Source organism: Piliocolobus tephrosceles, chromosome 1, assembly GCF_002776525.5.
Source record: "Piliocolobus tephrosceles isolate RC106 chromosome 1, ASM277652v3, whole genome shotgun sequence".
NCBI classification, from domain to species: Eukaryota; Metazoa; Chordata; class Mammalia; order Primates; family Cercopithecidae; genus Piliocolobus; species Piliocolobus tephrosceles.
Genome location: NC_045434.1, coordinates 208,429,766 through 208,443,213, shown reverse-complemented (window position 1 = coordinate 208,443,213; position 13,448 = coordinate 208,429,766). Strand labels below are relative to the sequence as shown.

Sequence of the window (13,448 nt, the reverse complement as noted above, 5' to 3'; positions counted from 1 at the left end):
CATGCAGTGAGCTTCTGTCAGAGTTTACAGATCAGGGGCCGGGCATGGTAGCTCACGCTTATAATCCCAGCACTTTGGGAGGCCGAGGTGGGTGGATCACCTGCGGTCAGGAGTTGAGACCAACCTGGCCAACATGGTGAAACCTTGTCTCTACTAAAAATACAAAAATTATCCGGGCGTGGTGGCGGGCGCCTGTAGTCCCAGGTACTCAGGAGGCTGAGGCGGGAGAATCGCTTGAATCTGGGAGGCGGAGATTGCAGTGAACCAAGAAAGCACCACTGCATTCTAGCCTGAGTGACAGAGTGAGACTCCATCTCAAAAGAAAAAAAAAAGAGTTTACAGATCAGTGGGCACTGGTTGTGGATGACGCAGACTTTCCACAACATTCTAGGCTGTTCTCGGGATTGTGAAGGTTAACATAAGTGCCTGGATAAGCCAGGCACTGACTCGTGAACACTTACTTGCACAGCGTCGATGCCATCACCATAACCCACAGGAAGCATCCTGTGACACTGTGCTCGCCCCCTGCTGGCTGACGGGGCATCCCCTTGTAACTGGAGGCAGTGCTGGGAGCGCACGGGCTGTCCTTGTGCAGGAGACTCTGGGCTCTGCTGTCCATGGGCAGGGGCCGGGCCGGGGGGAGGGTGTGTGGTCCTGAGACCATGTTTCCTCCACCTGCAAACCAGGGGCATCCCTCATGGCTGCCACCCACCCAACATTTCCTGTGCCAGGTCCTGTGCCTGGCGACACAGGGGATTCCACTGTCAGCAAGACTCAGTCCCTGCCCTCAAAGACATCCTCTTTTAGTGGTGAAGGAGTCAGCAACTCGACAGGCAAGGTGATTGCTGTGGGAAGAGCTGTGAGCGAAAGGCCCAGAAAGTCACAGAAGGACAGAAGGAAGACAGAAAGGAAACTCCAGAGGCTATGAGAACAGGGCTGGGGTGGCCACTAACACGGGGAGGTCAGAGAAGGCCTCTTTCAGAAGACACTTAAGCTGAGACCCAAAAGGTGGGAGGGAGGGAGCTGCGGGCAGAGGAGGGCAGGGCAGGGCAAAGTCAAGCGGGGAGCAACCAGGTAAGAAGAGCTTGGCCTGGCTGAGAGACAAGTGCACAGGGCAAACACAGAGTGCGTGAGGGGACCGGGAGGGTGGCAGGCAGGCGCACAGCGCTCTAATAGTGTGGGAAGGCTTGGGCCACTTTTGCACTGGGCAGTGACGTGGTCCAGTGTCGTGGTCACATCCGGTGGTCCTTATAAAGGCTTCTCTTGTTGCTTAGTGGTGAATGGACTGGGGGGGGAGGCAGCATCAAAGTGGGGACAGTGCAGTGGCAATTGCCGCAGTCCTCATGGAAGGTGTTGATGCCACAGGTTGAGCTGGGTGGTGGCAGCGGGAGTGGAGAGAGGTGTGTGGACTTGGAGGCAGAGTTAAGGAACCCGGAGATGGATCAGCTTGGGGGTGGGCACAGCGGGGGTCTCCCAGGCCCCATGATCACAGCACACTGCCCTGACAGTGCACCTGCTTCCAATGAGTGTGGTTTCTAGGTCTGTGGCCAATCCGAAGCAGCAAAATGAATAGAAGAGGAAGAAAAGGGCTACCAGGCTTTAGTTGTAACAACAACACGTTTGGCATTGCCATTTCCTGAGAAGAGTGACAAGCGTCCGGTGTGGCTGGAGCCTAGTAGGGGTGGGAGCAAGGTGGGACCCTAGGATGTGCCACTTTGCCTGCCGTGTTAAAGTGGAGGGGCCGGGCAGGCGGTGGATGTGCTGGTGTGGAGCTCTGCACAGGAGTTTGAGCCAAAAGTCTGACTAAAGTGTTGACACAGAGGTCTTACTTGACATTCAGTCTTTAAGGAACGGTCAGGACCTTGGCTCACCTCCTGCTCCAGTGCTTCCTGGGGTCATACCCAGTAGGAGCATCTCACATGTGCCGGATTCTTCCCAGAAAGCAAAATGCTCCCAATCCTGGTCACCAAAATGCTTCCAGCCCTGCTCTCTGTTGGCAGGCTGGCAGGGACTGTCTCCATTTTACAGAGGGGGAAACTGAGGCTCTGAGGCTGAGGGACAGGGAGTGGCTTACCCTGAGCCATACAGTCAATGAGAATGAGAATCGGAGGCCACCCCCAGGCGACCATACTGCATCCTCCTGGGATGATGACTTCTCCATATGTGTCCACCACCTGCAGCTGCCACAGTCATGACACTGTGCTGGCACTATCAGCATTTGGGGCCGGTTAAATCTTCGTTGCGGGGGCCTGTCCTGGTCACTGTAGGAGGTTTAGCAGCACCCCTGGCCTTACCCTCCAGATGCCAGGAGCAGCGCCCTTCTCTCAGGTGTGAAAGGCAACAGTGTCTCCAGATATTACCAAGTGTGTGCCCTGATTGAGAGCCACTGATGTGAGCTCTGCCATGTGCCAGCTTTGAGCTGGACTCCATTCCCATCTCCTGTTCCCTCAGGCAGAGCTGGCTCTGCAAACGACCAGAGCAGGTGGCGTTCCGGGCGTATTTGTCCCTCCTGCTTTCCTACCTGCCTGGCCTCCCACCTCCTCTGACCTGGGCCACCTTGTCCGGAGGCCCCCCTCACTTTCCATTCTTCCATCTAGAGAGGCAGACAGGTGACAGGCTCTCTGTGCCTCAGTTTCCTCATCTGTAAATGAAGGATAATAACAGTATCCACCTGGGTAGGCTGTGTGAAGAATGAGATTTTTTTTTTTTTTTTTGTTGAGACGGAGTCTCGCTCTATCACCCAAGCTGGAGTGCAGTGGCCGGATCTCAGCTCACTGCAAGCTCCGCCTCCCGGGTTCCTGCCATTCTCCTACCTCAGCCTCCTGAGTAGCTGGGACTACAGGCGCCCGCCACCTCGCCCAGCTAGATTTTTGTATTTTTTTTTTTTAGTAGAGACGGGGTTTCACCGTGTTAGCCAGGATGGTCTCAATCTCCTGACCTCGTGATCCGCTGTCTCGGCCTCCCAGATTGTTTGTCTGTGTAAAATACCTGGCACAGTTCTGGACACGCAGTGAGCCTGTATGGATCACTCTTACTCAGTGGATATTTGTTTATTTATTTATTTGAGATGGAGTCTTGCTCTGTCGCCCAGGCTGGAGTACAATGGAACAATTTCGGCTCACGGCAGCCTCTGCCTCCTGGGTTCAAGCAATTCTCCTGTCTCTGCTTCCCAAGTAGCTGTGATTACAGGCATCCACCACCACGCCTGGCTAATTTTTTGTATTTTTAGTAGAGACAGGGTTTCACCATGTTGGCCAGGCTGGTCTTGAACTCCTGACCTCAGGTGATCCACCCACCTCAGCCTCCCAAAGTGCTGGGATTACAGGCGTGAGCCACCGCACCTGGCCGGATGTTTATTTTTATTGTGCCAAGCTGGGGATGCAACAATGAATGAGACAAAGATCCTGACCTTGGGATCTCAGAGCTCATGAGAAAAGCAGACACCTTATTCTGGGCTTTTAATTCAGTGTAGCAAGTGCTGGGATGGGGACACACATGTAAGGGGCCTGTTGGAGGAACACCCCACCCAGGAGTTAAAGAAGGAAAGCTTCCTGGAGGAGGTAACATCCCAGCTGGGATATGGAAGAGAAGGATGAGTTAGCTGAGTGAGGAAAGGAGAGGAATAATGGTGTGAATCATCGATCTTTTAAATAAAATTTTTAAAGGCCCTTCTGAAAAAAATCAAATCGCATTTACTGGGGTGGGGCGGGGGAGCTTTTTTGTACAAATAGGGCAAAACCATGCCCCCCCCAGAATCCTAGATTCACCTCTTTGGGAAGCCACGTCACCCCTGTGAGATACTCAGCATGGAAGTGCTCGGCACAGGATAGATGCGGAGTGTGGGGTTAAGGGCAGGGAGGGGACCTGCCTCCATCCCCCACAACCCAGCCCATGTGCAGGTGTGTTTGTACTTTGGTAACAGTAACCTCCCCAGATGCTTTCTGCCTTATGGGTGTTGGGGCCTGACAGGAGGGAAGGACAGGGAGGCACCTGGGGAAATAGAATCAGAGAAGGGCAAAGCCGTTATTTTGATGCAATCGGAATCATTCTGGCTCACCTGCATATCCACTGGGGGTCACCAGACGGCGCTGCCCATCATGGTGGCTCAGAACCAGCCCAATGGACACTCCTCTTGCCCGTGCTTCTGCAGTCGCCTCTGAGGGGAGCGAATTCGTGGATCAGACATGGAAAAGTACACATTGGTGGTTTAAGCTCATGTCCTGTTAGCTGACGCCAGGCACCTGGCCTCAAGGCGTCCAGGAAGTGCAGTCCTGCCCAGGCCTGGGAAGTGGTGACCAGCACTAAGGAAGCCACCCAGCAATGTCTAGGGCACTGGGCTGGGCTCCTGGTGACAACGTGTGTTGTTCCTCTTCCTACACAGCTACAGCCTCCGCTTGGCATCCCGATGCTCTCCACCAGCGGCCCCGTACATCACCAGGCAGTGTAGGAAGGTCAAAGCCCCGGCTGCAGCCCAGTTCCAGGGACCATTCTTCAAAGAGTAGACACTCTGCCTGCTCCCTGACAGGTACGAGGCAGGACGGAACAGCTTCTGGCACTGTGTGGGTGGGTCTGGGGGTCGAGGGGGTGTGGGCTTGGGTCTCGGGTGGGGAGGGAAGGAGAGAAAGGGGTGGGCGTGATTGCTTGTGGGTATCAGGCACGGCGCAGGGTCTCCCTCCAGAAGGGCACGTGGCTGAGTGCAGACTCTGGACCACCTGTTTCACATCCCAGCTCTGCCACTTCCTGGCTGCGAACTTCAAGCAAATTACTTAGTCTGAGCCTCAGTTTCCACATTTGTACACTGGGCACTACAATAGTACCTACTTTATAGGGTGGTTGTGAGAATTACAAGTGTCAAATGTGCAAAGCACCTAGAAGAGTGTCAGCCACATAGTAAGCACTAGGTAAGTCATTATTGGAGTAATAATGATAAAAATACTAATTATACTCAGTTCTCAATTGCCTCAGAGGCCGTAAGCCCAGAAAAGATAGCAGAGTTCCTATTCTCACAATGTATTTAAAAGTAAAAATAATACAGGCTGAGTAACCCTAATCCAAAAATCCAAAATCTGGAATGCCCCAAAATCTGAAACTGGAGTAAGGACATGACACTCAAAGGAAATGCTCATTGAAGCATTTCAGATTTCAGATTTTTGGATTAAGGATGCTGAACCAGTAAGTATGTACGCAAATATTCCAAAATCCAAAAAAAATCCAAAATCCAAAAAATTTTGGGTCTCAAGCATTTCAGATAAGTGATATGTAATCTGTCCTAATCCATGAAATAGAAAACTCGGATTTATTTTGGACCAAAAGAGTCTCTTCCTAGGTTTTCTGATAGTAAAAGCGTGGAATCACTCTAAGATTTCTATTGGATAAAAATGTGGAAACCAGACTTTTCATTTGTGGAGTACCTGGGTTCTGCTGGTGACCGATGAGCAGGCTTGGCCCTCCCTGTTGGTGACACCACATGACTGCATTCATTGTGTCACCAAGGCCAGCATCTCAAAGTGTGATCAGAGGACCTCACACATCAGAAGATCTAAGATGCTGTTATAAATACAGATCTCAGAGTCCAGTTCCAAATATACAAAATGGCCAAAAAGGCTCAAATCCCATTTACTGGACTATAGTATCAATAGGGCCAAAGCCCATTAAAAAATCCCGAATTCGGCCAGGCGCGGTGGCTCACGCCTGTAATCTCGGGACTTTGGGAGGCCGAGGAGGGCGGATCACGAGGTCAGGAGACCGAGACCATCCTGGCTAACACAGTGAAACCCCCGTCTCTACTAAAAATACAAAAAAATTAGCTGGGCGTGGTGGCGGGCGCCTGTAGTCCCAGCTACGTGGGAGGCTGAGGCAGGAGAATGGCTTGAACCCGGGAGGTGGAGCTTGCAGTGAGCCGAGATTACACCACTGGACTCCAGCCTGGGTGACAGAGCGAGACTTCATCTCAAAAAAAAAAAAAATCCCGAGTTCACATCTCTGTGGGAAGTCACATGAGCCCGGTGAGATACCCAGCATGGAAGTGGTTGGCACAGGACAGACGCTGAATACAGGGTTAATGGGAGAGGGGCCTGGCCACCACCCCTCACAGCTCTGCTTGTATTTGTGGTGGGTATTGTTGGCACGGGCCCATCCTGGTGGGTGTGACCAGGGAACCTGCACTAGCAGGTGACCCCCTGGGTTCTGGGACACACTTAGGTTTGGGGATGCCTGCTTAACACAAGGCAGGGGTTAAAACAAGCCAGGGTCGTTTGGAATGTGTGTAGTTCAAGGCAAGAATGGGCTGAATTCTGAAACTCTGAGGTCTTTTGTGTTATGCCAGGAAGAGAAGACCCTTTCTTCCTTCTGCCTGCCCTCCCTCCCCAAGACCTCACTTCTCTCTTTCCTTTTTTTTTTTTTTTTTTGAGACGGAGTCTCGCTCTGTTGCCAGGCTGGAGCGCAGTGGCGCGATCTTGGCTCACTGCAACCTCTACCTCTCAGGTTCAAGAGATTCCATTGCCTCAGCATCCTGAGTAGCTGGAACTACAAGCACCCGCAACTATGCCCAGCTAATTTTTTTTTTTTTTTTTTTTGTATTTTAGTAGAGACGGGGTTTCACCATGTTGGCCAGGATGGTCTTGATCTCCTGACCTCGTGATCTGCCCGCCTCTCCCTCCCAAAGTGTTGGGATTACAGGCGTGAGCCACCGCGCCCGGCTGTTTACTTCTCTCTTTCTTAAGCAGTTGGAGTTTCCGGCTTGGCTTTATTCCTCCGGGGTTTGGGGAGGGGAGCAAAAATAAATCCACTCTTCCCCAGGGAGTCTGTTGTCTGCTGCTGGAACTGAACCTGCCTCTCTGGGGCCAGCTGCTCCCTGACAGGGGAACCTGGAGACTAGACCCTGAGCTGGAGGCTCATGGAACAATGTTGAAATGGACTCTAAGATACTACAGAACTTGGAGGCCCTGGGAGATGAACCTCCCATTTTATAGATGGAAAAATTGAGGCCCCAAGAGAAGAAACATAGGACATGGCTAGAGTCTTCTGGAAAATGAGAGGCCATGCCAGGATGAGCAATTCCACCTCTGGGAACCATTTGTGTCCAGCATCCTCCTTGCGGCCAAGGCTGCTGCATGAACCTTCTGGGTTGATGGGCACCGGGGAATTGCGTCCACCCCGGAGCAGGTGTTCTCTGCAGCGGGAGGAGAGCCAGGTGCAACTGGGCTGGCTTCCTTCCGAAACAGACCGGGCCGTTTCTGTCGGCCACTGCAGGCTTGGCCATGACGAAGATGAAATGTATGTAGCATTTGCCAAGCCTTATGAATTTAGGCTCTGCCCCAGGGCCAGGCACTGTCCTAGGTGGCAGCCTTCTTTTTCCTTCTTTAAAAACTCATACAGTTTCCCAAGCTAAGCGATCAAATGAAGAGAGGCCTAACGTCATTTGTCTCTGCATCTTACGGTCTCTGTTTGCTCACCAACAACGAAGGCTCCAAACTGAGCAGCTTCATGTCTAAGTGACTAAAACTTGCTCCTTAAAATCTTAGGTAGCTTTTTTTCCATTTTATAAATTGGTACTTACACCAAGCATGCGCTACTTTTATTATTTTTAAAATAATTTTTTAAAAAATCTTCTTTATGCTGTTGGTCTTAGTTAGCTCAGGCTGCCATCACAAAATACCACTGACTGCGTGGCTTAAATATTGAACAGAAATTTATTTCCTGATGGTTCTTGAGGCTGGAAGTACCAGATCAGGGTGCCACTACAGCCAGGTTCTGGTGAGGGCCTGCTTCCTGGCTTGCAGACGGCCACCTTACTGCGGTGTCCTCACGTGGCGGGAGCCTGGGGGAGAGCAAGCTCTCTCGTGTCTCTTCTTAGAAGTCCACGCATCTCATCATGAGCTGTGCTTCGTGATCTCATCTAACCCTAATCACCTCCCAAAGGCCCCACCTCCAAATACCATCACATGGCGGGGTTAGGGCTTCAGCATAAGGGTTTTAGGGGGACACAGTTCAGTCCATAGCACTGTTTAACATAGTTCCAGATTTGTCAAAATGCCACAACCAAGTATTTTAGTTCAGGAAGGTGTGCAGGTCAAAGCCCTCATTTTACAGAGACAGAAACTGACATGAAGGGGCGTGTGGCAGAACTGGCATCAACACTCTGGTCTCCTGATTCCTGGGATGGATCCTGGACTTTTAAGTGGACTGTGCCTCCTTCATGCAAAACTGTGTGTGCGTGTGGGTTTTGTTCAGAGAAAAGGATGACCTTCTTGAAGGACCCACGGCCTTGGCTGCTTTGCCTGCTCTTGCCCATTCCGATTTCAAGGCTTCGTCACCCGTCTCCTGGACGGTCTGAATGCAGGAAGAATGAACACAGAGAAGCATGATTTCTGGCAAGCACTGCCTTTCACCAGTCTCTGCGGCACCCCCTTTCCTGTGGCTCACACAAAGCCCAGAGGTTTCTGTTCGCTTTTAAGTGCAGAAAAGTGCCGCAGTGCCTAGTCTATAGGGAGGCTTCCTTTGCACATCCTGTCTTCACCCCGCGTCTTTCCCACCCCAGGGGTTCAGCGAGAGGCCCAGAAAAGGGACAGCCTCTCACCTGTCTGGCCACCGTTGTGATCCTTCTCTTGGCTGTTGCTGCTCCTTTGGCTAAGACTGGCAGCCTCAGGGCCCTCTGTGGGCAGGATTTCTGACCTGGGCTCTCTCCTGGGGTCCTGGGAGTGGGGTGTGTAGAGGTTGCCCATCCTGGCCCATCTCCCTTGTATGAAAGCCCCCCTCCACCTCAGGTCCAGCCCCCAGCTCCTGCTGCTGTGACCTCCCCAGAGGGCTGCACTCTCAGTGGAGGACTGGCAAGATGGCTTCTTTAATGGATCCCACGTGACCCAGGGGAGACCCACACTTGCTGGCTACGCCAGGCCAAGGGAATGCAGCCACTCCATAGCTGGCCCCACCTCTGCTTCCTTTTTTCCCCCTGCCCTGGCTCATGGGCACAGGCAGACAGGCCAGTCTGCTGCATAAGCGGGCGTCCTCTGGGAAGGGACGCGACTTCTCTTGAAGACATCCCACTCCCCACAAACAACCCTTTCCAGTCCCATGGAGACATTTCAAGGAATTGAAATGAACATAGCATAGTGGTTAGGTGCACAGTGTCCCACTCCCTGCAAACAGCCCTTTCCAGCCCCATCGAGACATTTCAGGGAACTGAAATGAACATAGCGTAGTGGTTAGGTGCACAATGTCTGGGGCTATGCCTTCAGCGGCTACTTCACTCCTGTGTGTTTCTATTCATGCATCTGTGAAATGGGTCAATAATAATAATACGTCTGTCATGGGTTTGTTGAGAGGATTGCATAGCTTAATGAATGAAAAGCCCTTAGCAAAGTGCCTGGTATGCAGTAAGCCTTCCATAAACAACTGGTTTTATTATTATTGAAATGTTACATTATTAGTGGTAGTAATAATAATAGCAGTAGTTATTTTTAGCAGTAGTGACCAGGTCCACTGGGCAAGAGAACTGTATCCCTGAACTTGGCCCAGCCAATTCAACCCAATGCAGTGAACTTTATTTATTATTTATTTATTTATTTAGAGACAGGGTCTCACTCTGTTGCCCAGGCTGGAGTGCAGTGATGCAGTCTTGGCTCACTGCAACCTCCGCCACCCGGGTTCAAGGGGTTCTCCTGCCTCAGCCTCCTGAGTAGCTGGGATTACAGGCACCCACCACCACAGCTGGCTAAGTTTTGTATTTTTAGTAGAGTTGGGGTTTCACCATGTTGGCCAGGCTGGTCTCGAACTCCTGACCTCCAGTGATCTGCCCACCTCAGCCTCCCAAAGTGCTGGGATTACAGGCCTGAGCCACCGCGCCTGGTCTTTAGTGAACATTACTAAGGGTGAACCCATATTTTCAGCTCTGGACTAAGCACTGTAAATGTGGTTTCTGCGGAGGAAGCATGCGGGAACAGCCATCCCCTCCTGACTAGAAGAGCACACACATGCTGGAGTGAATGAGCCTGACCTGGGTTCAAGCCTCACCTCTGCTGCTCATCATTGGCAGACTTGTAAAAGTTATTTCTCCTTTCTGAGCCTCCATTTCTTTCATACAAAATGGGGATCTGTGTTGCCTGCCATGAGGGTTGTTGTGAACATCCAAAGGAAATTAAGCAGGAGTACCATCACTTTGGAAGACTGTTTGGCAGTGTCGACTGATGCTGAACACGTGGATACCTCAGGACCCAGCAGTTCCCACTGCTGGGGACACATTCAGCAGATACGTACCCACGTGCACCAGGAAACAACTGTGAGAATGCTGATATGTTATCTATGAACGTCCTACGACCCAGCACTTCCGCTCAGCAGAAATGCATACATATATGTACCATACGTGTCTTCTAGACGCATACAAGAATGTTCTAGCAGCATGACTCACATGGCACCAAACTGGAAGTTCCCAGTAGTGGATCAGCAGAGGAGTAGATGGATATAGGTGGTGTATTTCTTCTTCTTCTTTTTTTTTTTTTTTTTGAGACGGAGTCTCGTTCTGTCGCCCAGGCTGGAGTGCAGTGGCGCGACCTCGGCTCACTGCAAGCTCCTCCTCCCGGGTTTACGCCATTCTCCTGCCTCAGCCTTCCGAGTAGCTGGTACTACAGGCGCCCGCCACCTCGCCGGCTAATTTTTTGTAATTTTAGTAGAGACGGGGTTTCGCCATGTTAGCCAGGATGTTCTCGATCTCCTGACCTCACTCGGCCTCCCAAAGTGCTGGGATTACAGGCTTGAGCCACCGCGCCCGGCCGAGGTGGTGTATTTCTATAGCAGCACACTACACAACACCAAGGTTGAAAACATCAACCACACATGCAGAATGGGTGACTCTCACAAACACTCAGTGGAAAAAGCCAGACACAGGAGGAGATGTACTGATTGACCCTATTTATTTAACTTAAAAAATGGGTGAAATCAGTCTACGGTGTTAGAGGTGAGGACAGTGGTTCTTCCGGAGGGCAGGAGGGTTCATGTATCCTTAAAGGGGTCACGGGTCGGGGGCTGATGAGCGACTGTCATGTTCTGGTTCTTCATCTGGGTGCCAGCTCTGCAGGTGTATTCACTGTGAAAATTCATCAAGCTGCGCTTTTTGCTGTATGTATGGTATGTTTCAATAAACAGTTTAATTACAAAATTAAGCGCAATAACTCATGGACCACCGTGATCGGCACTGAATATGTGCTCACCGTTATTATTTTTATTTTCTTTTTCTCCTCAGCACCTGAAGTGACCTGGAATCAGTGAAGCCAAAGGGACTGGCAGTCTGCCCTGCAGGGAGTACCGACCTATCCCAGTTGTGTGAGCCTGCGAGAGAAAGGGAGTGCATGTGCGTGCGTGCATGTGTGCGTGCGTGTGTGTTCACGTGTTCTCGTGCGGGTGCGCGAGTGGTCTTCAAACAAGGGTCCCGAACCCCGGGACGGCAGGAAGGCGGCCGACTCCACGCTGTCCTTTGGGATGATATTTGGATGCAGCTCTTGGGACCGTGTTCTGCAGCTCAGCCTTCCTGTTGGGGTGGGGCCTCTCCTACTATGCAATTTTTCAAGAGCTCCTTGACCCTGCTTTTAGCTTCTTGAGTTGTCTTTTGCCATTATGGGGACTTTTGTCTGACCCAGGGGTCAGCCTTAGGAAGGCCTTCAGGAGGAGGCCGAGTTCCCCTTCAGTACCACCCCTGTCTCCCCACCTTCCCTCTCCCCACAACATCTCTGGGAATCAATAGCATATTGGCATGTTGGAGCCAAGCCTGAACATTCCCCTTGGCCCCAGCACATGGAAAATCCCCTTCCTTGCCTAAGGTGTCTTGAGTTTCTGGCTCTTGAGTCATTTCCAGACTTGAAATTCTCATCAGTCCATTGCTCTTGAGTCTTTGCAGAGAACCTCAAACCAGGTGCACCTGGGAGAAAGACTTTGTCCCCACTTACAGATCTATTTCCTCCCTTGGGAAGGGCAGGGAATGGGGATGGTGTATGGAGGGGAGGGATCTCCTGTGCCCTTCATTGCTACACTTGGTGGGACCATGAACACCTTTAGTGTCTGAGCTTCTCAAATTAGCTGCAATAGGAAGCAAACATATTGGGAAATGAAAAAAAAAATGGGAAGATTAAAAAGCACAGGGGGAAGAAGAAGAGATTTCAGAGTCCATCCTGCCAGGGGCGGACGGGGCTGACTCCTGCTGTCTGGAGTCAGTCCATGTCTCGGAGAAACGGGTGAGCTGAGCTTGGCGTTCGAACCCAGTTCAGTGAGGTTCTTGGGTTTTGTGCCTTTGGGGCAGACCCCAGACGAGGATGTCTGAGACCATTTGGGTGCTGTTTTCTCAGCTCCAATTTCAATAGTGAGCTATCAAACCCAGAGCGGAAGGAGGGAGCTCTGATGAGCACGATTTGTCACACAATAAAGGGATTATTTTTTTTTTTTCAGGGCTACTATGGTTGATCTTGCAACTCTGTAAATATGTATGTAGACACTTTTAAAAGCACGTATTTATGTCCCTGACTGTAAATGCCCCATTTTTAAAGTTTTATAACTTGTGTTATTTAATGAGTCAGTCAATCGGCTACAGTATGGGGTCTGATAAGGATCTAGGAGAAGGGTCTCATGCGGACTCTCACATGGGCAGAAAAATGGTGATCATTGGCCGACATCACAGTTTTCCTGTTTCCCACCCAGCTAAAAACCGTTGTTCGCTTTAAATTTTCATAGACTGGAATCCTTTCACTGGCTCCTACAGTTAACCCTCACAAGCATGAAGTGCTGTGGCTGTTCCTTATCCTAATGATACGCTTTTGTCCCGTAAATGTCAACACTCATGAGCCATACCCCGGCCTCTCAGTTCTTGAGGGCCTCCCCCTTCAGCAGCGAGGAAAGCTCACAAACCCCAAACCTGGCAAATCACCTGCAGCCCATGGTGAGCGCTGGGAAGTGTGGCTGAGGCCTTGGGGTCACTCCTTTTTTGCATGTGCAAATGTGCTGGTCACCCTTCAATGCTCCCAAATGGTCAGGAAAACTGTTCCAATCCTGAAAAGGGGGGATGGCTTTGTAAAAGTGGCGTTTCCTGGTCAGTGGTGGTCTTCAAGACAACAGCTCTGTATCTGCCATGTGAAGAGAAATAACAATAAAAGTGTGAAGAGCGATTGTGAGGAACAAGCGTGGGAGTGATCATTTTGGTTTCTGTGCTCTGTCTTCTGTGGTGGTGGTTTCGGTGGGAGTGGGGTGCGGGTCCCTGAACGCTCCCTCCCAGCAACAGGAGGAACCAAGGGCTGGAGGAAGCTCACTCTGGAAACATCCCACCTGGTAAGCAAGGCTACTCTGCCACCTGCCAGCCAGTGAGTTGAACCACATCACTAAGACCAGAAAGACCTCTTTTGATTGCAAATATATTCTCGTCTTTAAACAACTTTATTGAGAGCTAATCCACAGATCATACCACTTACCCA

The 13,448-nt window shown here is 51.1% G+C and overlaps 1 protein-coding gene across 1 annotated transcript in view; it reads left to right on the top strand.

The window, feature by feature from the left end:
- PRDM2 (PR/SET domain 2) overlaps nucleotides 1-13,158 on the top strand; it is a 46,754-nt gene extending 33,596 nt beyond the window's left edge. The window contains exons 2-3 of the mRNA XM_026449512.2: nucleotides 4,382-4,525; nucleotides 11,237-13,158. Coding sequence (XP_026305297.1) covers nucleotides 4,382-4,502 — 121 coding nt within the window. The 3' untranslated portion in view covers nucleotides 4,503-4,525; nucleotides 11,237-13,158. The remainder of the gene's footprint in view (nucleotides 1-4,381; nucleotides 4,526-11,236) is intronic.
- Nucleotides 13,159-13,448: the final 290 nt, after the last annotated feature.